The 23,728-nt window shown below is 40.3% G+C and overlaps 1 protein-coding gene across 2 annotated transcripts in view; it reads left to right on the forward strand.

The window, feature by feature from the left end:
• Positions 1 to 23,728, forward strand: part of Mcu (mitochondrial calcium uniporter) — a 165,481-nt gene that overhangs the window by 119,302 nt on the left and 22,451 nt on the right. For both annotated transcript variants that reach the window (XM_021652665.2, XM_060369512.1), the window contains exon 2: positions 6,379 to 6,448. In XM_021652665.2, the coding sequence (XP_021508340.1) occupies positions 6,379 to 6,448 (70 nt within the window). The remainder of the gene's footprint in view (positions 1 to 6,378; positions 6,449 to 23,728) is intronic.

Consider the following 23,728-nt stretch of genomic DNA (forward strand, 5'->3'; position numbering starts at 1 on the left):
GGGTCCTCTGGGGTTCAGCATGCTGGCCTGGCTTCTTGTGGAGTAGGAGGCTTCTGCCTGGTTTTCACGGAGCTAGGTGGGCCTCTAGGTGGGGTAGGAGACTTTATTTGATTTTCAGAGAGCAGGCCTGGCCCATGATTGGGTAGGAGACTTTTGATGGAGGTATGGGCCAAGACATGGTGATGAGGAGAGGCGGGGCTGTTGGGATTATGCTGGACAGTCTTACTTGGGGTTCAGGATGCTGGCCTGGCCCCTGGTTAGGTAGGACACTTCTGCTGGTGGTGTGGGCTGGTGATACAAACTCAGGTTCATAAGTTCTCAGCAGGCAAAGTACTTTGTTGACTGAGCTACCTCAGCTTGATGAATAGTCTGGTCTTCAAAAGACACTGTAAGAGAGTCTTGAAATGATCCATTTTTTATAAGCATGTGGGTCATACTTATGGGGGTGTAACAGGGACATAGAGTTTGACAGATCTAGATTTTTGACACAATGAAACTATTGTCTGGCTGTGTTTTCAGCTTTGGACAAGTATGTAGTTATTCATCTAAAGCTCTTTGGCCCCATTAATACAGTATGCTTTGGTATGGTTGTTAGGTATTTGAGTCTAGTGAAAAAAGACTGTCTTCTTTTAAAGGGAGCTGTGTTAGGAATGAAGCTAACCTTTACTGCCTCTCCTCCCTCTTCTTCCTCTCCCCCCCCCCTTTTCTTTTTTTTCATCCTCTCTAATTGGCTGTGAATATTTGGGACTTTTGGCAGGTTGTTGATTTCAGTGTCTTTCTTGAGTCTCTGGTAGGTTTGCTCTTCTGGCTGTGAAAGGTAGATGCAGGGAACGTTAATTTATGTTAGCAGTAGGGGATGCAAAAGTAAGCGTTAATTTGGAATTAGTAATTGGATCTTAGGACATGGGATATCTCTTTTTAAATACTAAAAGTATTACTTAGCTTGAGTCCTATGTCTTGGAAAAATAAGGTTACATTGTTGTCTAAGCTGATGCTGCTGGGGTAAAGGTTAAAGTTAAGCCATTGCAACATGACAGGGTAACCTTACATATTCCTTACATTAATTACAAGCCTTTGCTTTTCTCTAACATTCTCAGGTTACTTATCAAAAATGTGGACTGCCCTTTACTAAAAATAAAAACGGATTTTCTTTGCAAGGGGCGGTGGTGATAGCATGTCTCTTTATTTGGCGTTAATGGTGCCTAGAGACTTCTCACTTCCCGGGTATTTTTGTATCTTCTAAATACTCTCTTCACCCTGATTTTGGTTTCTGCCTATGATATTTAACTATGTGAATAATATGTACACTTTACCTACTATTTTGCTAAAATTTCTTTCTTTTTTAACTGTTTGGTTGGTTGATTGGTTTGCTGGGGGTTGGTTTTGTTTGCAGAGCTGCAAATCAAACCCAGGGCTTGCACATGCTAAGCTCACTCTCTTCCACATCCCTAGCAAACAAACAAACTTATGTTTCATTTTATTATATTGTGTGGTTTTCTTCTGTTTTTTGGAGGCAAAATCTCAGGTAGCCTAGGCTAACCTGAACTACTGCTTCTTTTTTCAGGTGCTGCTAATATATATTATATGAATATAATATATATACTGTAATATATATGTATTACCATACTTGGCTCCTAGCAAAGTTCCTGATGTGTTTTTTTTTAATGTTAGTATAAGCCAAATATTTATTAGATGCTTGCTAATTAGCCAGAAAATTTTTAAAAGGTGATTATTTTCTTGTGAATATCAAGAATAAAAAGATATGGCACAGATACTAATATGGGGGACCACAGAATGTAGCAGGGAAGGGTGGTAGTACTTTTTTTGGTGTTGAACATCCATTTACTGGTTGTTTTGCTCTGTGTGGTTACCATATTTCAAGGAGAAATGGCTAGAACAAAATCATTTTTATTTACATTAGTCTCAATGGACTTTACATTGAGACTTTACATGAGAAAGCTTAAGGAAAATTAAGGACCTGTAATGTGTGTCTGGATTGTTTAATAAATAAGATCCTGGGTATGTTGGCTGTAAGTCATAGCTATTGGGAAGCCTAGAAAGATGGCTTGTGCCAGGAGTTTGAGGCCAACCTGTGTAATATAGTGGAAACCATATAGTTTTTAGTTGTGATTGTCAGTGTCATGTCACTATAGAAGTGGTCTGGAAAGTTATCCCCACACCATATCCCCTTTATTCTATAGAAAGGGCCAGCTAAGATTTTCTTAAAGGGCTGGACTATAGCTGATTTAGATTTCTAAGACCCTGCGGTTTCTGTTGCAATTACTCAGCTATCCCACCGCTACTCAGCTGTTGAATTCTGCTGTTTAGAGAGAGCAGAGGTTAACCAGCTGTGGGTATGTGTGAGCCTGTGTTCCAATAAAACTCTACAGAAAGTGCTGGCCTGTCAGTTCATGCTCTGTAGCATCTAACAGAAATCATTCACAAACAGTCATGTACTGATTCCCTACCAAAATAAAATCACTTAGGATAATTTGTACAATCCTATAGGCCCCATTTTTTATAGTGTTGTAGCAAATGTGGTATGAACTATATTCAGGTGAAGTGTTGTGATGGTTCAGATGTCTTTTAAGATGTCCTTGGGGGAAATGAAGCACAATAGTGCATGACTGTAATCCCAACACTTGAGAGGTAGAGAAGAGGGCAAGAGGGTCAGGAATTCAGCATCATTCTTGACTACAGAGCGAGTTTCAGGCCAGCTTTGACTTATGGGACTGTGTTTCATAAACTTCAGAAGAGAGACAAAAACAGAGGACGGGAGCTGGAAAGGAGGGAGGGAGACAGATAGACAGACAGACAGGCTGACTAACTGACTGACTGATTCTGGGGGAAGAAGAAAGTAAATTAGGTGGATCTAGATAAACTAAGTTTTACAACATGTTGGTAACTGCTGGAGTGATGTGTACATGGGTTTCTTCCACTTTGCCCTCAGCTTCTGTGTGTTCACAGATGGTCATGGTTGGTCACTGCATAACAGTAATGGCCCAGGAAACGACTCAGTTGCTCCTTTCTCTTCTCACACCCATGGAACAGGAAGGAGAGTAGGAAACTGATTTCTAAGTTTCATCTTCACCACAAGCAGGGAGCAGTCCCACAGCACCAACAGGATGGGTGTTGGATCTGGTGAAAGTTGAATAGGTGTGTGGAAAGACCACAAAGGGTGACACCTGTGCTTGCACAGCCCCAGCAAAGCCAGACAAGCAAGGTCTCCAGAGTTGGTGGCTGGCCTCAGACTCCCCAAAAGCAACAACTAGCCAGGACTTTACCGAGTCCTCCCGGAAAGATTAATTTAGGAATTAATATGTCAGCCTTCAGAAAATTCAGCTCTCATGAGCCCTTCTCCAGGAAGAAGTTTGATTATCAAAACAATTAAAGAAGCTACAAAATTGGCAGCAAGCATGGAGCATAGAATTAAGATGAAAACAAATGTGGAATTTATATTCACAGAGCAGAATCTGCATCTTTAAGGCCTCCACAGTGTAGTGAGGAGAATGAGGGACTAAAACTGAATAAGCTCATGCTTTATATACAGCCAATAGTGGTCACCTAAGAAAAACCCAGCAAAAACTTCACATAGTAAGAATTGAGATAAGTTGGAGGGCAGGTAGATGATTGACACCTGAACTAAAAATGAATGGGCAAAGGACATAAAAAGCTTCAGTGCTCATAATCGAGGGAGATTTTTGATTTAACATAAATTATATTTTCTACAAGATATAATCATCAACATTTACTTAGCATTTATTTGATTAGGACTTGTATTTCACAAGCACTAACAGTGACTAAACCAAAAGCTCTTGTCCCATGGGTTAGAGAATACAGCAATACTAAATAAATAATTTATTAAAAAGAATTGGACCTGGCAAAATCAGGGAAAAGTTAAGTGTGTTGGCTAGCAGCATACACTTGAAGGCGATCAGGATTGGCAAACGCTGGATCAATATTTTATATGAGGGGCCAGAGTAGACTTTACCCAGCAATAGTGACATTCGAAGAGCTGAGGCAGCCACGTAGTCATGAAAACCAACACAATAAACTGGAGTTTTTGATCCTCCTGCCTACATTTCCTGGGTGCTGGGATGGAAAGTGTGCATCACCGTGCTTTAGTTTACTCAGTAAACTATTTAAAGAAGAAAGCAGCAATCAGAACATGTACAAAATTCAGTGAGAATGCTTGCCTATCATGGCTGAGGCCCTGGGTTTAATCTTCCATATTGACAAAGAGAAAAAAATAAAACAAACACAAAACTCTAAAATTCCATAGTAGAAAAGTTAAATATATAGTGTATATACCTATAAATAAATGTAGGCAGGCTAGACTTTCCTAATGAACAATTCCAAAATTTGATCACAAAGATCAAAACAGGGTGACTCAAAAAGGATAGTAAAATAAAGGGCCAGTAGACACATAGCAGGTGTACTCAAACTAAAACAGCCCAGGCTGATGGGTTTAACATCGGATACTGCCTGGAAAGCATTCATGAGGACCAATGCAAGATCTGTGAGAAGTCTGTAAAATGCTTCTTAATACGCCAATGAAGATTCAGAAGGAGAGCTATATTCCTGGGTACAACAGGTATATAGCACACTCCTCTAATTTCTGAGGCAAGTAGCTCTCTATGAGTTTAAGGTTAGCCTGATCTATACAGTGAATTAGGCCATCCAGGGTTACATAGTGATTCTCTGTCTCAAAACATAAAGCTCCTTGAATACAAAGACTTGAAATCATATGGATGGTTGTTTTCCCTACGCTGACCCATGGAATTAACTTGGTCTAAAAACAAAATGCTTAACATTTACTGAAGCCATACCAGGTACTTTTCTAAATGCTTTGTGTATATTATTAATGTCTCATGGTAGCTAACCATATCAGATACTAAAATTTATCATAAAACTGGAATGTGGAACCATCATGGTTATCAAGGTGTGAGCAGACAGATCATCAGACAGAGTAAAGGTTCAGAAATAGATTCAAGTTCATATAAGGATTTGGAAATAATGAGACTACAATCTGAGGTAAGGTGAGGATGAATTGTTTGCTGCATTTGACAAGTGTGCTGTTGTGGAAGAGAGATTAGCTGTGTTTCTTTCTTAAACTTGACTGAAGTTAACTCCTATGAATCAAGATTTTAAACTCAAAAGACAGAACAACCTGCAAACTTTCTCTCCAGTGATTTAAATGATTATTTACATTTTTCTAAGTGTTAGTGTCCTGGGTACTGTGGTATGATTCTGAAGAGACACTAGGACTGAGGAGCTTACAAAAGAAAGCATTTCATTGGGGCTTGCTTTGAGAACTCAGAGTTAGTTCTTGATCATCATGTCAGAAAACAGGGAAGCATGGTTGTGTGCAGACAGGCATGCATGGAGCTGGAAAGTAGATGGAGTTTTCATCTGATCCACAAGCAGCAGACTCAGAGACACTGGGCCTGGCTTGGGCTTTTGAAACCTCAAAGCGCACCTCCAGTGACACACTTCCTCCAACAAGGGCACACCTCCTAATCCTTCACAAACAGCTCTACCAACTAGGAACAGACAAAACATTCAAACAGAAGAGCCTGTTGGGACCATTCTCATTTGAACCACCACAGTTAGCCTTACATTTTCTTAGCTGGAAGGAGGCAGCTAAGGAGTTAATGAGATTCGTGTGTGCTCTGTTATAGTTGAGTTAAGGCATGTATTGTCTCAGAGTCCATTGTCTTGGCCTGGGTTTTAGTTATTTACTACCTTCCTGTCTTCTTCCTGTCATACTTTTGGAGCCTGGGAAAGGCAGAAAGGAAGGACTTAGTTTAAAACGTATTCACTGTTCTTGAAGCCTAGTTTAATTCCGAGAACTTTAGTCCTGGACTCCCAGCTGTAGCACTGCCTTTTAAAGATGCAGCAAAAAGTGTGTGACTGATTTCCTTCTCATGCTCTGGGCTCAAGCACTGAAGTTGCCTGTCCATGTTTTTATTAAGGAAAATAAACAGCAAGAGCCAGAGCCTACTCAGATATTGGAAATGCATGGGGCATCTCGTTTTTATAATTGATGCAATAGAAGGAAGAGATGCCGATCTAAGGTCTAAGAAGGGGGTGGGGAGAGGCAGGGAAAGTTACAGTGGATAATGCTTAATAAGATTTATTTGTCAGGCACGATTCTCATTTTGTTTAACAGGAGACTGTAACTATCTGTAGGTATGAAGATATATTAGTTTGTAATGTTGAAACACACCAATCCCTTTTAGTGGTTCCTTTTATTTGTATTTTCAACTTTTCAATGAAGAAACCATTGTACTGACTCACTGAAGAGCTAGAGTTATTTGGGGTGTGTGTGTCTCAAATTGGCCTGCCCTGACAGTGTACCTGGCTTTTGTCTTGTAGGCACACCCGAGGCCGGCTCCCTGGCAGAGTGTGGGAGCTGCATATTGCAGTGCGGCTGTGCCCTCCGATGGTGAGTTTTGCAAACCCAGTTTTATGGCTTACTTCCTACCCCCTTAGCTTACTGTGTCCAGATTTTTTTTTTAATTTTTTTAGTCAACACATAAATTTATTTTTAAATAATTTTATTACATTTATTTATTGGGTGTGGGGGGGTCACTGCATGATATTTGGAGGTCAGAGGACAACTTGAAGGGTCAGTTCTGTCCTTCCACCATGCGAGTTTCAAGGATTAAACTGAGGTCATCAGGCTTGGCAGCAAGCACCAGTACCTGCTGGGCCATCTCTTCAGCCCAACTTATTTAGAAACCATACTCCCACTGTGGTTCTCTTAGAGATCAGGGAAAAGGGAGGATTAGAGAAGGGGTGTGGAGCTGGGATGGGGGTGAATTCAGAGGGTTAATCAAGAAAAACTAGCCTGTCTATCAAGTCTTCATAGGTGCTTAACATTCATTCACGCTTAGAAACAGTGACTACGACTAGTCACACATCGGAGGATGCCTTTTGGTATTTCCTAACTACCAGGTTTTTACATCCTAGATACTGATCAAATGTTATAGTCCCATTACAACAGTTCAATGTCTGTGTAGCCCTCAGTTCTTATCCGTCACTTTCCTCTTCCCCTCCCACCTTTTTTAAAGAGTCATTTTATTGTATTTTTTATTGTATTTTCTGTGTTTGAGTGTTTTGCTTGCATGTATGTCTGTGTACTACTTGTGTGTCTGTGCCCATGGAGGTCATAAAGACGGTATTGAATCACCTGGAAATGGAGTTATGAACAGTTGTGGGCCTCGATATGAGTGCTGGGAATCAAATCCAGATTCTCTGGGAGGACAAGTGCTCTTTACCACTTTAAGCCCCTTGGAGCCCTTGTTTAATGTGGAAAGGTTAGCAGATGCTTAGGGATCATGTAGGGCCCTTCGTAAATGTTCACAGTGCCACAGACCTACAGCAGGACCCAAACTTTGCTTAGTTTTATGGTAGTGTGTTTCACTACCATTTCTACCATAAATTTTCAGTTTACAGAACTTGGCTTCAGGCTTGACTATTAAACACTTTTGTGTGAACCTTAGTTTGATCTTGTTCTAAACTCAACTCTATAAGCAATAATTCATAGACCTCATGCATTAAAAGAACGTCTTGCAAATCCACGAAGACATGAAAACTGAAGAAGCCCAAGATGAACCATGGAAACCCCAGCATCCTCTGTCTGTCATTAGTTTGAGTTTCACAGCGTAACCAGAATCTTTTCCTCAATGATGGTTGGTAATCTGAATGCACAAACACATGCCCATGTTTGGTGATCCCTCAGTCTTTGGAGAAAATCCTTTTGTGGTGGCTCATTTATATTCAGAGAGATTGAAAGGGAAATTAGGCAGAAAGTAAAAAAGGGAAATGCTACCTGGAATTCTTATTGTTCCTATCTCCTGAAGACAAACAGCTGCCAGAGAAACACTAACATGTAAGTTTAAAAAACATCACTCAACTGCGCAGCAGCAGCAGGCTAGGCATGCGTCAGGGCTTACTACCAATGTGTACCAGGTAGCAGAACTTATCACATGGGCCGAGAGCCAAAGGCCCATAATGCCTCCTACTCCCTTCTCTCCAAGAGCTCTTCTAACGCTGGGATGTTTCTCTTCCTCCAGCGCTGTCTTGATGGCATGTACAACCACATCTGCACACCTTGCCACTCCTGAGGCTTTCCTCTGCTAGGCTGCCAGTAAGAAATGTCCTCTTCAAGTAAGAAATCATCCACCATGCTGAGTCTCTTAGCTCGTGCCAACTAAGAGGACTTCATTTAAAATGTCTAGCCTTTATAATTTATGAAGTTATTATACATTTAATGTTAGTATAACTCAGGATATATTTAGACGTTTTTAATATCAACCAAATCATGTTTAAAAAGGAAGCTCAGGTGCTGTACGTTGGTGTGATATTCATGGTGATTGATTTGAGCTAATAAATCCATATAGGAATTTGTATTAATTTTATCATTCACATATAGATTCCTAGTGTGTTCCTGTATATCAATCCATATGGAAGCACCCAGCAATTTAATAGTGATTCAGTTGTACAGGGGTGATTCAATGTTATCTGAAATCATGAATGCTAATAGGTTATTCCTATATAATAGGGATAATTAATTAATTCATAGACAGCATGCATTATGAACATCTTGTAAATTCACAAAGACACCAAAACTGAAGAAGTCCAAAGTGAACCATGGAATCCCCAGCATTAATTAATAATAGGATATCCCTATAGGTACTCCACAAGAGGTTGGAAACAATATTGATTAAAGGAATATTGAAAGATGAAAGCAGGGACCGAAGAGATGGCTCAGCAGTTAAGAGCATGCACTCCTGGTGCAGAGAATCTGAGTTCATTTTCCAACACACAAGTCAGGTGGCTCACAACTGCCTAACTATAGTTCCAGGTGATCTGACACTGTCTTCTTTTATTTATTTATTTATTTATTTATTTTTAATTATTTTTTTTTCAATGCAGTTTATTCAGGAACCTTGAACAATCATCTGACCCTGGGGAAAGCCAGCCCACAGCTTAAATAGCCTCTGGGTAGCCAACCCAGGCGTGCCACGTGGGCAATGCAGATAGGTCCACAGACATGGAAGCAAGCCAGATCCTCAGCCTTAGCCAAATGTGGAATTGTTCGTGACAGAGAGCACTCACCATCAGGAAGGTGGAAGGCGGAAACCAGCTCCATCTTTAAGGCACAGCATTCCACAGCTCTCTACAGTTCCCCCTTTTTGTTTTAGACGCATCAGGCAAGAGTAGAGGTCTGATCTCTGATATTAGAAATAAATTGGGACTTTGTACCGATGTTCATTTAGGTGTCATCCACCCAAAGAGCATCAGACCCGTCCAATACCTTTTTCTCAGAGGCGGGACCTGGGGTATCAACCCGCATGCAATCAGACATGCTCTTCTCTGGGTCCAAAGCGGCTGACCCTGAGTGCAGTGCTTAGCCTCGCATCCTGAGCGTAACATTTTATGGTATCCAACCATGCTTGGGGCGAATGTCCTGCTTCAATGGCTGTAAAGGCCTGAATGATCATGGCTGCATCACACTGTTGTGAGACTCTAATCTTGCATATATACCACAGGCAAACCAAGGAGACCAACACCAGAAGGCCTGCTAATGCTCCCATGCCCGCCCATTCCTTCAGATGATTCATGGCTGCAGCAATCCATGATGATAATCCTGTGGCTAGTCCTGCGTCCACTCTGGTAGAATTTACTGTGACAATGGCCACTCTCAGCTGCTCCATCGTAGTATCGAATTCTCCAGTCCAATTACCTAAAATATAGCTCGACAATTGTTTAGACAGATTTGCAGCACAGGAAAAATTCTCATGTTATATGCTAGTGACTCAAAGTCCAGCATATTTTCATTGACAGCCAAGTTGAGCGATTTGCCATAGGGTATCAATTTGCTCCTGCACAAGGTCAATCCTCTGATTGAACACCATCAAGCTTCCTTTTAGTTGAGCATTAATTCCTTTATGTACAATTAAGGCATGAGCTACATTGGCTAAATGATTACTCAGGGTCTGAGCAGTCTGCCCAGTATGATTCATGGCTAATGCCCCGGTGGTAGCTCCAACAGCCGCCAATGAGATGGTAGTAACAATGGTGGCTGTAGTTCCAAGATACCTTTTCTGTCTGAAGAGAGTCATAGCATGAGGGGCATCAACGGGCACAGGCACCCAGTGAGGCATACGAGTAACCAGGGCATACCTAAATTTACTAGCATTGCAGCATTGGGCAAAAAAGCAAGTATCATCACCACAATTACTTGGCTCTATCTGGCTAATAATGAATAAAAATGGGGGATATAGACAAACAGGTATGGGCTTATAGGAAATATTATGAGAAGCCTTAACCCCCTCGTTGAAACATCCTGCATCAGTTCTAGAACTAGCAGTGGTGGTGTCCGAGGTCTGAGTAGGTTCAGGAGACCATTGCCCCCAGGGGCGAGACGTGATCCATGCCAATTGACTAACTCCATGTTTTCCTCCACTTTTGAAAGTCATTTAAGGTTCTTAAATTATCTTTTCTTTTTTTTTCTTTTTTTTTTTAATTTTTCATCAATTGCACTTTATTCATTCTGCATCCCCCCATAAGCCCCTCCCTCCTCCCCTCCCAATCCCACCCTCCCTCCTCCCTCTGCATGCGCGCCACTCCCCAAGTCCACTGATAGGGGAGATTCTCCTCTCCTTTCTGATCTTAGTCTGTCAGTTCACATCAAAAGTGGCTGCATTGTCCTCTACTATGGCCTGGTAAGGCTGCTCCCCCCCAGAGGGAGGTGATCAAAGAGCAAGCCAATCAGATTATGTCAGAGGCAGTCCCTCTTCACATTACTATGTAACCCAATTGGACTCTGAACTGCCCTGGGCTACATCTGTGCAGGGGTTCTGGGTTATCTCCATGAATAGTCCTTGGTTGGAGTATGAGTCTCTGAGACACTGTCTTCTTATATCTCCTATTTGTGTGCTCTCTCCATATATATCTCTTTACACACACTTTAAAAATAATTTTAAAAATGAAAGCATACACATTTTTATGCATATATATTTTTGTTGGGATTAAGCCCAGCATTTGGGCATGTTAAACAAGTACTTTACTACTAATTTATACCCCCAACCCAGGACACCATCTTTTTTAAAAAGTGCCTCCCAAATTGTTTTTTAGTCATTTTTTTTTCCTTGAGAAAACTTTCCTGGAGTTGGCAAGATGGCTCAGCAGATTAAAAGCACTTGCAGCAAGTCTGATGACTTAAGTTTGATTCCTAGAACCCACATGATAGAAGAAGAGAACCAACCCACACAATTTGCTCTCTGAGCTCCACACATAAGCCAAGGCATGTACACATATACAGCCATAGACAGTTAGACACACAGAATAAATAAATGGTTTTAAAAACTGTAACATACTAATTATTAAAAAACAAAAGCACAATATTATTTGATTCAATGCACCTCAGTATTCTTGCTGCCTTCCAACTGTACATCTTTTGATTTCATGCCACACCCCCGTGTGTGTGAGTGTGTGTGTGTGTCTGTGTGATGGTGGAGATTGAACCCAGAGCTTTACAAGTGCTAAGCAAACACCCTACCACTGAGTTACACCCTCACCCTGTTATTTTGCACTGCAAAATTAATTTTGTCTCAGGTCAGTATAGTATATTAGAAACTTTGCCTGACATATAATCACTCGAGTAAATAAAGTTTAGTCACCATTAAGGAACATTCTTATCATCATTCGCTGTACTTGGTCACTATTGCTGGGTCATATTCAGTATCTCAAGGTGAATTGGCCTTCAGTTGTAAAATATTCAACCTAAAATGATAAATCATGTAACATTATACATTTAAAGATATTTGCCTCTCAATAATTTTATTAATTATATCATTTGAAAGATCTTCTAATTATGATTATATAAGAGCTGATATAAAGCATAGATTAAACATTTAACTTTACTTAAAGGAATGTAACATATTGTCACTTTTCTTGTGTCATGTGTCGTAAACACTTCTGAGGATCAAGTAAAGTCCTAGACTGATTCCATAGTAACCATCCCCACACACACCCTGCTAAGTCCATTTAGTATGGCTTATATGTACATGTGCCGAGGGCTGACCCATCATGGGGCTCATCCCCAGAGAAAACTGCTTCTCTCCCCCAGTAGCTTTTAGTTGCCTGTAGGTCTTCATCTAGAGCTGGGGCTGTGAAATTTCTCTTCTCTATGCTGGCTTGTTAAGTGGTATTCGAATTATGTAGGATTTGGTTAGGCAGCCATATTGTTGAGATTTCATGGTTGCAGCTTCCCTGCCATGTCCAGAAAACACTGTCTAGCAGCTGCTAGCAGAGAAAAGTGGTGTTTATGGTCTTGTTATGAAGTTGTAAGAGTTCTATATTAGTCATGGTTCTCTAAAAGAATAGAAAGATAGAACAAATGTATGTATGTTAAAAGGAGTTATTTATTATAGTGACTTACAGGCTGTGGTCAAGCTAGTCCAATTGTGACTGTCTCCTGATGGAAAGTTCAAGAGTCCAGTAGCTGCTCAGTCCATGAGGCTGGATGTCTTAGCTGGTCTCAGTCCACACTGGAGTCCTGAAGAAGTAGGCCAGGAAAGGCGTGCCTCAGCAACATGATAGATGAACTTGCCAGCAAGAATGAGGGCAAGCAGACAAAAAGCAAGAGTTTCCTTCTTCCGTGTCCTTTATATGAGCTGCCACCTGAAGGTGTGGTCTTCTGACCTCAAAGGATCGAGTCAAGAACATCTTTCACAAGCATGCTTAGATGCTTGGGGTTTAGATGATACCAGATGTAGTTTAATCAACAAGCAAGATTAGTTCTTTATCTGTTTCTTGATTTTTGAAGATAGGACTTGTAATCTTGTTTAGGCTGGCCTAGACCTCAGTGATTCCTGCTGCTTCAGCCACCTGAGTACTGGGACTAGAGGATTATAGCCACCATACCCACCTTATGGCACTTTTTTTTTTAATTCTTACTTTTATTAATTAGAATTTATTCACTTTGTATGCCCCCTGTAGCTCCCTCCCTCCTCCCCTCCCAATCCTTCCTTTGCTCCTCCTTCTCTACCCATGCCCTTCCCCCAAACCACTGATATGGAAGATCTTCCTCCCCTTCCTTCTGATCCTAGTCTATCAGGTTTCATCAGGACTAGCTTCATTGTCTTCCTCTGTGTCCTGGTAAGGCTGCTCCCCACCCTCAGAGGGGAGGTGATCAAAGAGCAGGCCAATCAGTTCATGTCAGAGACAGTCCCTGTTCGCATTACTATGGAATCCACTTGGACACTGAACTGCCATGGGCTACCTCTGTGCAGGGGTTCTAGGTTATCTCCATGAATGGTCCTTGGTTGGAGTATCAGTCTCAGAAAAGACCCCTGTGCCCAGATTTTTTTGGTTCTCTTGCTCTCCTTGTGGAGCTCCTGTCCTCTCCAGGTCTTACTATTTCCCATTTCTTTCATAAGATTCCCTGTACTCTGCCCAAAGGTTGGCCATAAAACTCAGCATCTGCTTTGATATCTTGCAGGGTACAGCCTTTCAGTGGCCCTTTGTGGCAGATTCCTGTCCTGTTCCCTGTTTTCTCCCTCTTCTGATGTCCATCCTCTTTGCCTTTCTGAATGGGGATTAGCCAGAGTCCTCCTTCTTGATTAGTTTCTTTAGGTGTACAGATTTTAATAGGTCTATCCTATATTATATGTCTAATATCTACTTATGAGTGAGTATATACCCTATGTGTCTTTCTGCTTCTGGGATACCTCACTCAGGAAGATCTTTTACAGTTCCCACCATTTACCTGCAAATTTCATGATTTCCTTGTTTTTTATTGCTGAGTAATATTCCATTGTATAGATGTACCACCATTTCTGTATCCATTCCTCAACTGAGGGGTATCTGGGTTGTTTCCAGGTTCTGGCTATTACAAATAAAGCTGCTACAAACATGGTTCAGCAAATGTCCTTGTTGTGTACTTGAGCATCTTTTGGGTATATGCCTAGGAGTGGTATAGCTGGATCTTGAGTAAGTGCTATTCCTAATTGTCTGAGAAAGTGCCAGATTGATTTCCAGAGTGGAAATCAAGTTTACATTCCCACCAGCAGTAGAGGAGGGTTCCCCTTTCTCCACATCCTCTCCAGTTTGTGTTGTCACTTGAGTTTTTGATCTTAGCAGTTCTGATGGGTGTAAGGTGAAATCTCAGGGTTGTTTTGATTTGCATTTCCCTGATGACTAAGGACGTTGAACATTTCTTTAAGTGTTTTTCAGCCATTCTATATTCCTCTATTGAGAATTCTCTGTTTAGCGCTGTATCCTATTTTTGTATTGAATTACTTAATTTGTTGCTGTTTAGCTTCTTGAGTTCTTTATATATGTTGGATATGAGCCTTCTGTCAGATATAGGGTTGGTGAAGATCCTTTCCCAATCTGTCGGCAGTCGTTTTGTTCTGACGACAGTGTCCTTTGCTTTACAGAAGCTTTTCAATTTCATTAAGTCCCATTTATTGATTGTTGCTCTTAGAGCCTGTGCTATTGGTGTTCTGTTCAGGAAGTTGTCTCCTGTGCCAATGAGTTCAAGGCTCTTCCTCACTTTTTCTTCTAAGTGGTTTAGTGTGTCTGGTTTTATATTGATCCACTTGGACTATAATTTTGTGCAGGGTGATAAATATGGATCTATTTGCATTTTTCTGCATGTATACATCCAGTTAGACCAGCACCATTTGTTGAAGAGGCTACCTTTTTTCCATTGTATGGTTTTGGCATCTTTGTCAAAGATCAGGTGTCCATAAGTGTGTGGGTTTATTTCTGGGTCCTCTGTTCAGTTCCATTGATCCACCATTCTGTTTCTATGCCAGTACCATGCAGTTTTTAGTATTGTTGCTCTATAGTATACCTTGAGATCAGGGATGCAGATACCTCCAGAAGATCTTTTATTGTAGAGGATTGTTTTAGCAATTCTGGGTTTCTTGTTATTCCATATGAAGTTGAGAATTTTTCTTTCCAGGTCTGTAAAGAATTGTGTTGGTAATTTGATGGGAATTGCATTGAATCTGTAGATTGCTTTTGGTAAGATGGCCATTTTTACTATGTTAATCCTGCCAAGCCATGAGCATAGAAGATTTTTCCATCTTCCAAAGTATCACCATTTGCAGATGATATGATAGTATACCTGAGTGACCCCAAAAATTCTATCAGGGAACTCCTACAGCTGATAAACACCTTCAGCAAAGTGGCTGGATACAAAATTAACTCAAAAAATCAGTAGCACTCCTGTATACAAAATACAAAAGGGCTTTGAAAGAAATTAGGGAAACAACACCTTTCACAATAGCCATAAAGGACATAAAGTACCTTGGTATGACCCTAACAAAGCAAGTCAAAGACTTGTATGAAAAAAATTTCCAGTCTCTTATGGCACTTATAAAAATGGCTTAAGGGGGAAAGAATTCTTGAGCTGAGTGACGCTATTAGTAAGTACTCATGCACAGCTGGAGTCCTCTGTCGCCATTATCATATCAAGTATGCATGTCACACATCAGGTGCCATATATTGAGTACACACACCACATATTGAGTATATGTGTCACAGTCCACATATTATATATCAAATGCATATCTTTCATTCTAACTTTAAAAGGACACATGACGACAAAAGAGAAGTAAAGATAAGGAAACTGTTTAATCATGAGGGTGATGGACTTTGGAGCCTCATTGATTTAATGTGACATTAAATGTAATGTAAAACCTAAAGCACATTCTAGTTTTGTATTTTAAAGATGTGTCTGACAATTTGGGTCATATATATATATATATATATATATATATATATACATATATATATATACATATATGAGTTTCAGTTGAATTCTTACAAAAATGTAAGGTTTCGCCTCGTTCTATCACAGAACCCCTTTCTTGAAGGATTTGCTAAGCCTGGCTTTTTACAATGTACAGAATGCCCAGGCCACATTGGAAAGGCTGTAAACCTTACATACTGACAATGCATGCACTGGCTTAGCTTGGAGGAGAAGCAAACTTATGTCAGATTTCAGGTGACAGCATCCATGCCAAGACTGAATTATCTTCAATATTCTGAGGGGATTAAAATTCTCATTTCTTCTCCAAATGCAGTTTGATGAAATATCTAGCCTCGCTCTAAGCAGTTAGTTCCTGCTTTTTCTGTTGATATGCATGCTGAAAAAAGAAAATCCCTAATGTGTGAATCTCTGGTGGAAAGTGGCAGGGCTGTCACTGTGAATGGCTACCAATGTCTTTGAAGGAACATTCAATTTTTTTGCTAAAATAACTGCTATGGAGGAAAAAGACTTTTTTTGATAGTAAGGAAGATCTTGGTACTCCACACAGATTTTGATTCTCCCTATTTAGCAACATAGATACTTAGGTTGTCAGGGGAAAACAGTGCTATCCACTTTAATAGCACACTGCTTTATTCATCTGGCCCACACTGGCCCTGAAGACTCCAACAGGCCAAAAGGAAGTCTAGCCTATTTTACAAGTGTCCATGTCATGAGAACAAGGGTTTTTGGTTTTTGTTTTTTTTTAATCCACAGAGAGGATCAAAACATGAAATTCTTTACTTAGGCCCCTAGGTGGGAGTTTTGTATTCATGAGAAGAGCAGTGAGTGCAGGAGTTACTTGTGGCTGCATTTACTGGGGAGTGTTTGGACCACTTGACCTCACAGCCATTATTACTGGTGTGACAGAAAGATGATAAACCCGTTAGCTAGTCTGTCTCTAAGTTAGCTAATTAGACAAGGATGAGCATGTGAATTCCCACAGCTGGAGGAAGTATCTCCGTAGAGGGTCATGAGTGGAAAAGTCTGCCAGTTTGTCTGCAGACCTCAGAGTGCTGAAGATCACTTCAATTCAGGAAACCCAAATTGAGACATGGATTTGTAATCTCCGCATTTGTAATATGGCACCAGCACAGCGGTTAGGCTAATCCTGAAAATAACATTTCTCAGGCTGCCTGTGCAAGCCTGCCCTCCAGCATTTGGCAGAGCAGGCATGCGTGTTTGTCAGAGCTTGAATTGTCAAGGCACACAACCTCCCGTTACCAAGTCCCAAAGCCAAGCCCTTGCGTAATGGCTTTGTTTATTTGTTTGTTTGTTTGGGGTTTTGTGCTGTTTTTGTTTTTAAGACAGAGTCCCACTGTGTAGCCCAGATTGGCCTTGAACTCATGATCCTCCTGCCTCAATACTCCAATATAGAGATTACTACCATGAGATATCACATTGTATCTGGATGTTTATTTCTTTACTCCAATCAAATAATAGCAGCCTTGGAATCCTTTACATAGAATTAAATTTTATTAAATTAAAATGTTAGTATTACTTTTTTAAAATTTCTAGGCTTTACTTCTTTCTTAAATAAACAGGAAATATTCATTACTTTGGTTTAAAATGAGAAAAAAAAATTAGCTTTCTTGAACATATACTTTCCAAATAGGGAATATGAAAGAAATTAGTTGCCACTGCAGTAAAATTATATGTATAAGTTTTATTGTGAAAATTGTTTAGTTTTTGTTTTGTTTTGTTTTTTTCAGAAAACTAAGCTAAAGAAGTCTCCATTTCATCAGGTTCTCAGAGATCAGTTAACCAAAAATTAACAAAGAAATGCCAACTAAAGTTGTATAATGTAATGTTGCTAAGAAGAGTAGGTTTTTTTGTTTTTGTTTTTTCCTCTCTAGCCCCAAACAGAGAGTAGGTCTGTTGCTTGTATATGCCACTGTTTTATCTGTCCCTGCAGCCACTAAAAGTCATCTTGATTGTTTCCAAGGTTTCTGTAATTGTGAGCAAAGCTAACGCTCTGCTTCCTTTTTTCTTGCTGTGACAGAACACCCTGACAAAAAGCAGCTAAGGGAAGGAAGGGTTCTCTTGGCTTACAATTCCAGTTATAGTCTGTCCTTTTGAGGAAGCAGTGGGTCACATGACATCCACAATCCAGAACAGAGAGAGAAGGGAATGTATGCATACTTCCAGTAACCTACCTCACTTTCTGCTTCCTGCACACTCTGGGCCCAAAGCTTTGGATGGTTCTGCCACCTCACCCAGCTCAGCTAAGAAACTCCCTGGCAGACACATCCACAGGCCAACCTGGTCTAGACAAGCCGTCTTTAAGACTTGTTTCCCAGATTTATGTCAAGCTGGCCATTAGGCCTAACCACAACAGTTACAATAAACATTGTGTGCAGGTTTCATATGAATGTAAATCTTCACCTATTTGGAGCAAATATCAGGAAGCATGGTCAAGCAAGAAAGAATATGTTGTTTCTGTAATAGACCACAAAACCAACTATGACCCACAGCAACTCCACAGTGTAGCCAGCATCAGTGCTGAACGGAGATTCTCTTCTCATTGTCTTCAGTAGAACAAGTCATTTTTGTTCTTGTGACATTCAAAGGGATTGCTTGGGAAATTTTCTTAGGAAATTTTTCTGGGAAAAGCAGAAGAATCTCTAAACCAGAGATTTCATTCATACATTTTCACTGAATCTTTTCAGCAGCCTTGAAAGACATGAGCAGATTTGAATGATAGGTAAGGAAACATAAGGTCAGTTGTATTCAGTTAGCCCAACCATAGAGCCACAGTGTTGCCTTCTGAGAGAGATGAATACCAAAAATTTGAGGTCCTGGTACCCATAATATTGCTAAGATTCCACTGTTTGTGCTTGAGCATGTGCTTAGCTTTTCAGCACTCAGAAATTAAAATGGGCCAAGAATCAAAGTATAATTAAAGTTACTTTCCAACAGCACCATCAATTATATTATTTTAGAATAAAAAATATAGAAAAATTAAGATGAGTTTTCATTTTCTTTTTATTGTTACTGTGTGTGTGTGTGTGTGTGTGTGTGTGTGTGTGTGTGTGTAGCTCAGGCTGGCCTGGAACTGACAGAGATTCACCTGCCTCTGCTTCCTGAGTGCTGGGAATAAAGGAATTTGCCACCATACCTGGCAGGATTTCATCTCTGTACTCAATCCTTAGTAGAGTACAAGGGGGGAGGATAGTTGTGCTGGTTCTAATAGAATGGCCCATAGGCTCATATATTTAACTGTTTGAAAGGATTAGGAGTGTGGCCTTGTTGGATGAGGCGTGTTAGTTTCAAAAGCCCACACTAGCCCAGGCATGTCTCTTTCTCTCTGCCTGTGGAGCAGGGTGGTAAGGTCTCAGCTACTGCTCCAGTGCCTGTCTTCATGATGGACTGTAAGCAAGCCCCCAGTTAAACACTTTCTTTTTTAAGAGTTGGAAGAGGATCCAAACAGTCCTGATGAGACTTAACAAGGTATGAGCAGATGGCATTAGTGGAGAACTCCCCCTTTCAGTGAACTAGGGGAGGGAGATACAGGTAAAGAGGGAGGGAGGGTGGGACTGAGGGGAGTTGAGGGAGGAGGACTCAATCAGGATATATAATGAATAAATTGTGAAGAAAAAAATTAAAATAAAAAAAAAGGAGTTGCTTTGGTCATGGTGTCTCTTCACAGCAGTAGAACAGTATCTAAGACAATAATGGTCTTGATGTAGCACAAAGGCTTTTTGGCACTTATGAATTCATTATTTTCATTATCTGATTTTAAGAGAACTATAATTAGGAAGGATAGAGGCCATGTTGCAGTTTTATCCCACATTAAAGGATTTACACTTCAAAATAAATTTACACAAGAGAATATCTTATATAATTCCAAAGAGAGTCAGTTGCTAATTGTTTACTTGGGGTGCACAATAAAATATTTAGTTGATGTGATTTAAACTTATATTGCTTGTAAGAAAGACTCAAACAATCAATATTTATCAAATTATTGATGTGAATATTATATTTGGATTTTCACATATTAATCTGGAAGACTGGCAAGATGCTTCAGCAGGTTAAAGGCACTTGTTAGCAAACCACCAGACCCGCATGGTGGAAGGAGAGAACTGACTTTCAAAAGCTGTCCTCTGGCTTCCACAAGCATTATGATGTGTACACATAAAGAAAGAAATGTAATCAAATATTTCTATGGAAAGATGCATGTTTTTTTCTTTGTGTATATGTGTGCTAGAGGTCAAACCCAAAGCTTGTACATGCCAGGCAAGTATTCCACAACTGCACTGTCCCCCAACCTAGCAGTGTTTTGGTGGGATTACATTTATTTATTTGAGGGGCCACTCATGCCATGGCACACATGTGCAGACCAGAGGACAATTGACAGGAGTTGGTTCTCTCTATGTAGATTCTGTAGATCAAACTCAGATCATCAGGTTGGCAGCAGATGGCTTTATCTACTAGGCCATTTTGCCATCTCAACCCTAGGTATTTTGAAACAGGATATTACTGTTAGCTCAGGCTGACCATCAACTTGTTAGGTAGTCTAGGCTGGCCTTGAATTGGCAATTATACTGCATTATATCTACCTCTAAAGTGATAGAATTGCAAGTGTGCACCACCAAACCTACCCTAGGAGGATATTTTCTGTAACTATTTCCATATGTTGGTATGGTCCAGTGTGACTTGTAGAAGCTATTTCTCTGTAGGGAGACATTTGGGTGGTGGGAAGGTTTTGGGATCACCACCCTTATTAATGGTTTAATAATTTCCCCAAAGGACTAGGTTATGTGTCAAGAAACTGGGCTAGATGTCTCAAGAATGGATAAGGTTTATAAGAGCTGGGTTTTGCTGCAGCTTGTCTAGTTCCCCAAAGCAAATCATTACAGAGCTGTGCTGCTCCTTCATCCTTCTGTATGTATCTACTTGCTGTTTTTGCACCTGTTCTTGCCGTGTGATGTCATTCACCATGTTATGAATCCACAGTATGTCCTCAGCAGATGTTTCTAGGCTTATGAACTAAATGAATCTCTTTTTCTTATCATTTAATCTCAAGTATTTTGTCAAAGTGACATGACATGATTACTTTTCAAATGAGAATGAGATGGATTTAGTGTTTTTAATATCAATATATTGTGAGTACTTTAAAGAAAGAAATATTTATATAAGTGATGCTTCTGAGGTTATTTTGGAGCAAGTATATTTTATTTACATGTGTTAATTGTAAACACTCCAATAATGTTTCTGTTTGGCATATAAAGAGACTTTTTGTCATCACCAAAATAAGAGTTAGTTCATTCTGCTAATGTGATAATTTTGTGCTTAGCCTAACACACAGTTTGACCAAAAACCATGCCCATGGGGTTAGTACTATTAAAATATTTATTTCTGGATGTAACAGTATCTGAGACATTACTGGGAAAAATAAACTCTGTCAGGGGACATAGAAAATAGAATAAATGCAGAGTTACGCACATCAGCGCCTGTGAAGATAGTGGAACCGAAATTGTTCATCTGAATTGTGAACTGGGTATAATACTAGCCAAAACCCAGCAGAGACTGATGAACACGCTCAGAATTCATATGAGTAAAACTGTACATCCAACTCAGACAGATGTGGGGTGGGAAAACAAGGGGGCATGGCTTACCAGACAGATGTGGGGTGTGAAAGCAAGGCTTGCCTGAAGCACGTACTAGTTACTATCATCAAAAGAGTTGACATGTTGGTGTGGGGAAAATTATTGCATCGGGTTAGAGAAACCTTGTGCCAATGGAAATTTGGAATGTGATAGAATTACTTTCATAAATCAGAGGCAGGAGATCAGACTATTCAATAAATGGTACAATAGAAATTGACTTTTTGTTTCAGGGAAGCAAGTTCCAGGTGCTTAAGAGGCAAGTTGTAAAACACATAACTTCATAAGGAAAAATACCAGAAGTTAGAAGCATTGGATGGTACTATTATCTCCCTCGGCCTTTTAGATTTATAGTGAGAATAATATGTTGGGTTTTTTAAATTGATGAATAGTGCTATATTCATACAATGAAATTCTGTTATAGGTGTGTAAGTAAATAGTACAGAAGTAGAATTCAACCCAACAAATCTTAAAACAGTGATTAGCATAAAAGCAAATTGTAGAAGGTTGGACACAGCAGAACTATTTATTTATATAAAGCCTAGATGCACACAATGCCTGTGTTTAACTCTGGGGAATTACTGCAGAGGGGCTTGAATCAAGGGTCCTTTATTCTCATGTTTCTGTGAAGTGGAGATTTAAAGCAGTTTAGTTGAGCAGGCAGAAACTAGTGGGGCTGTCGTCCTCTGAAGACTTGACTTGGGCTGGAGAATCCAATTCTAAGGCTGCTCGCTAATGAAGTTGTTGGTGAGAGGCACCCCTTCTTCATGTAGGCTTCTCCATAGGGCTACAGGGTAGTCCTCGTGATGACTAGCTGTCCCCAGAGCTGAGTATCAAAAGCGCAAGACAGTCTCCGGTCATTTGTGACATAACCTCAGAAGTTGCACATTACTACTTGTACATTCTGCTAGTTGTACAGACCAGTCCTGTCTTAAAGTGGATGGAGCTACATAATTGTGTGAATGCTGCAGATGAGAGGGTTGTCATGACGAGACTTCTGGCTATAATAATATATATTTAGAGAGAATGCTATGTTATATATATAAACATAATATATATATATACATATATGTTTGTCTGCATATGTACTGCCCATATTCATGCAGTTATATATGTGTGTATTATAGGTGAGAGTAGTAAATGCCAACTTCCAATTTCAGAGCTGTGATTTTAAAAAAAAGTAAAAAGAAAAAGAAAAATGAAACTTGATTCAGCGTGGACCTGAGCAAGGCTAGAATGAAGTACTGTGACATTCACAGAAGGAAAAGATGGTAGTAACCTAGACGAAGACAGTGGTGGCAGAGAGAACTGCACAGATTAGAGGCCAGATACAGTCAGATACTAGGTAGAATCTTGCTTGGACAGAAGCTAAATAATGGTCTTAATTGAGATAGTGGATGGTTAGAGGGAAATGAGTTTGTAGTGCTCTGTGGAAAGCTCATGTGTCCCATACAACTGATGGGGCATTGGGACTGTGCCAGCATTTGCATAGTAATTGAATTTGAGAAGAGGTGAGGTTGCCTGGAGAATGTGGGTTGAGAAACTCAGATTCTGGGGCAAAGTACTTAGAAACTTTTGAGGAATGAATGGAGGAAGAACTGCTTATGATTAAAGGGGGAGTTAGTATGATGTGGAGAGGATAGGAGCTCCACAAGGACCAAATATATCTGGGCACAGGGGTCTTTTCTGAGACTGACACTCCACCAAGGACCATGTATGGATCTAACCTAAAACCTCTGCTCAGGTGTAGCCTGTGGTAGCTCAGTAACCAATTGGTTTTCCCTAGTAGGGACTATTTCTGACATGAACTCAATGGCAGGCTCTTTGATCTCCCCAACCTCCAAGGGAGGAGCAGTCCTGCTAAGCCACAGAGGAGGACTTTGCAGCCAGTCCTGAAGATACCTGATAAAACAGGGTCAGATGAAAGGGGAGGAGGTCCTCCCCTATCAGTGGACTTGGAAAGGGGCAGGGAGGAAATGAGGGAGGGAGGGTAGGATTGGGAGGGAATGAGAAAACGGGTTACAGCTGGGATACAGAGTTAATAAAATGTAACTAATAATAAAAATAAAAATGAAAAAAAAAAAGTTAGTGGCACACATAGTGGCACACATCTTTAGTCTCCACACTTGGGAGGCAGAGGCAAGCAGAGCTCTCTGAGTTCAAGGACAGCCTGGTCTACAGAGTGAGTTCCAGGCCAGCCAGGGCTATGTAGCAAGACCTTGTCTTAAAAAGAAGGAAGGAAGGAAGGAAGGAAGGAAGGAAGGAAGGAAGGAAGGAAGGAAGGAAG

Source organism: Meriones unguiculatus, chromosome 16 (assembly GCF_030254825.1).
Source record: "Meriones unguiculatus strain TT.TT164.6M chromosome 16, Bangor_MerUng_6.1, whole genome shotgun sequence".
In the NCBI taxonomy this organism is placed as follows: domain Eukaryota; kingdom Metazoa; phylum Chordata; class Mammalia; order Rodentia; family Muridae; genus Meriones; species Meriones unguiculatus.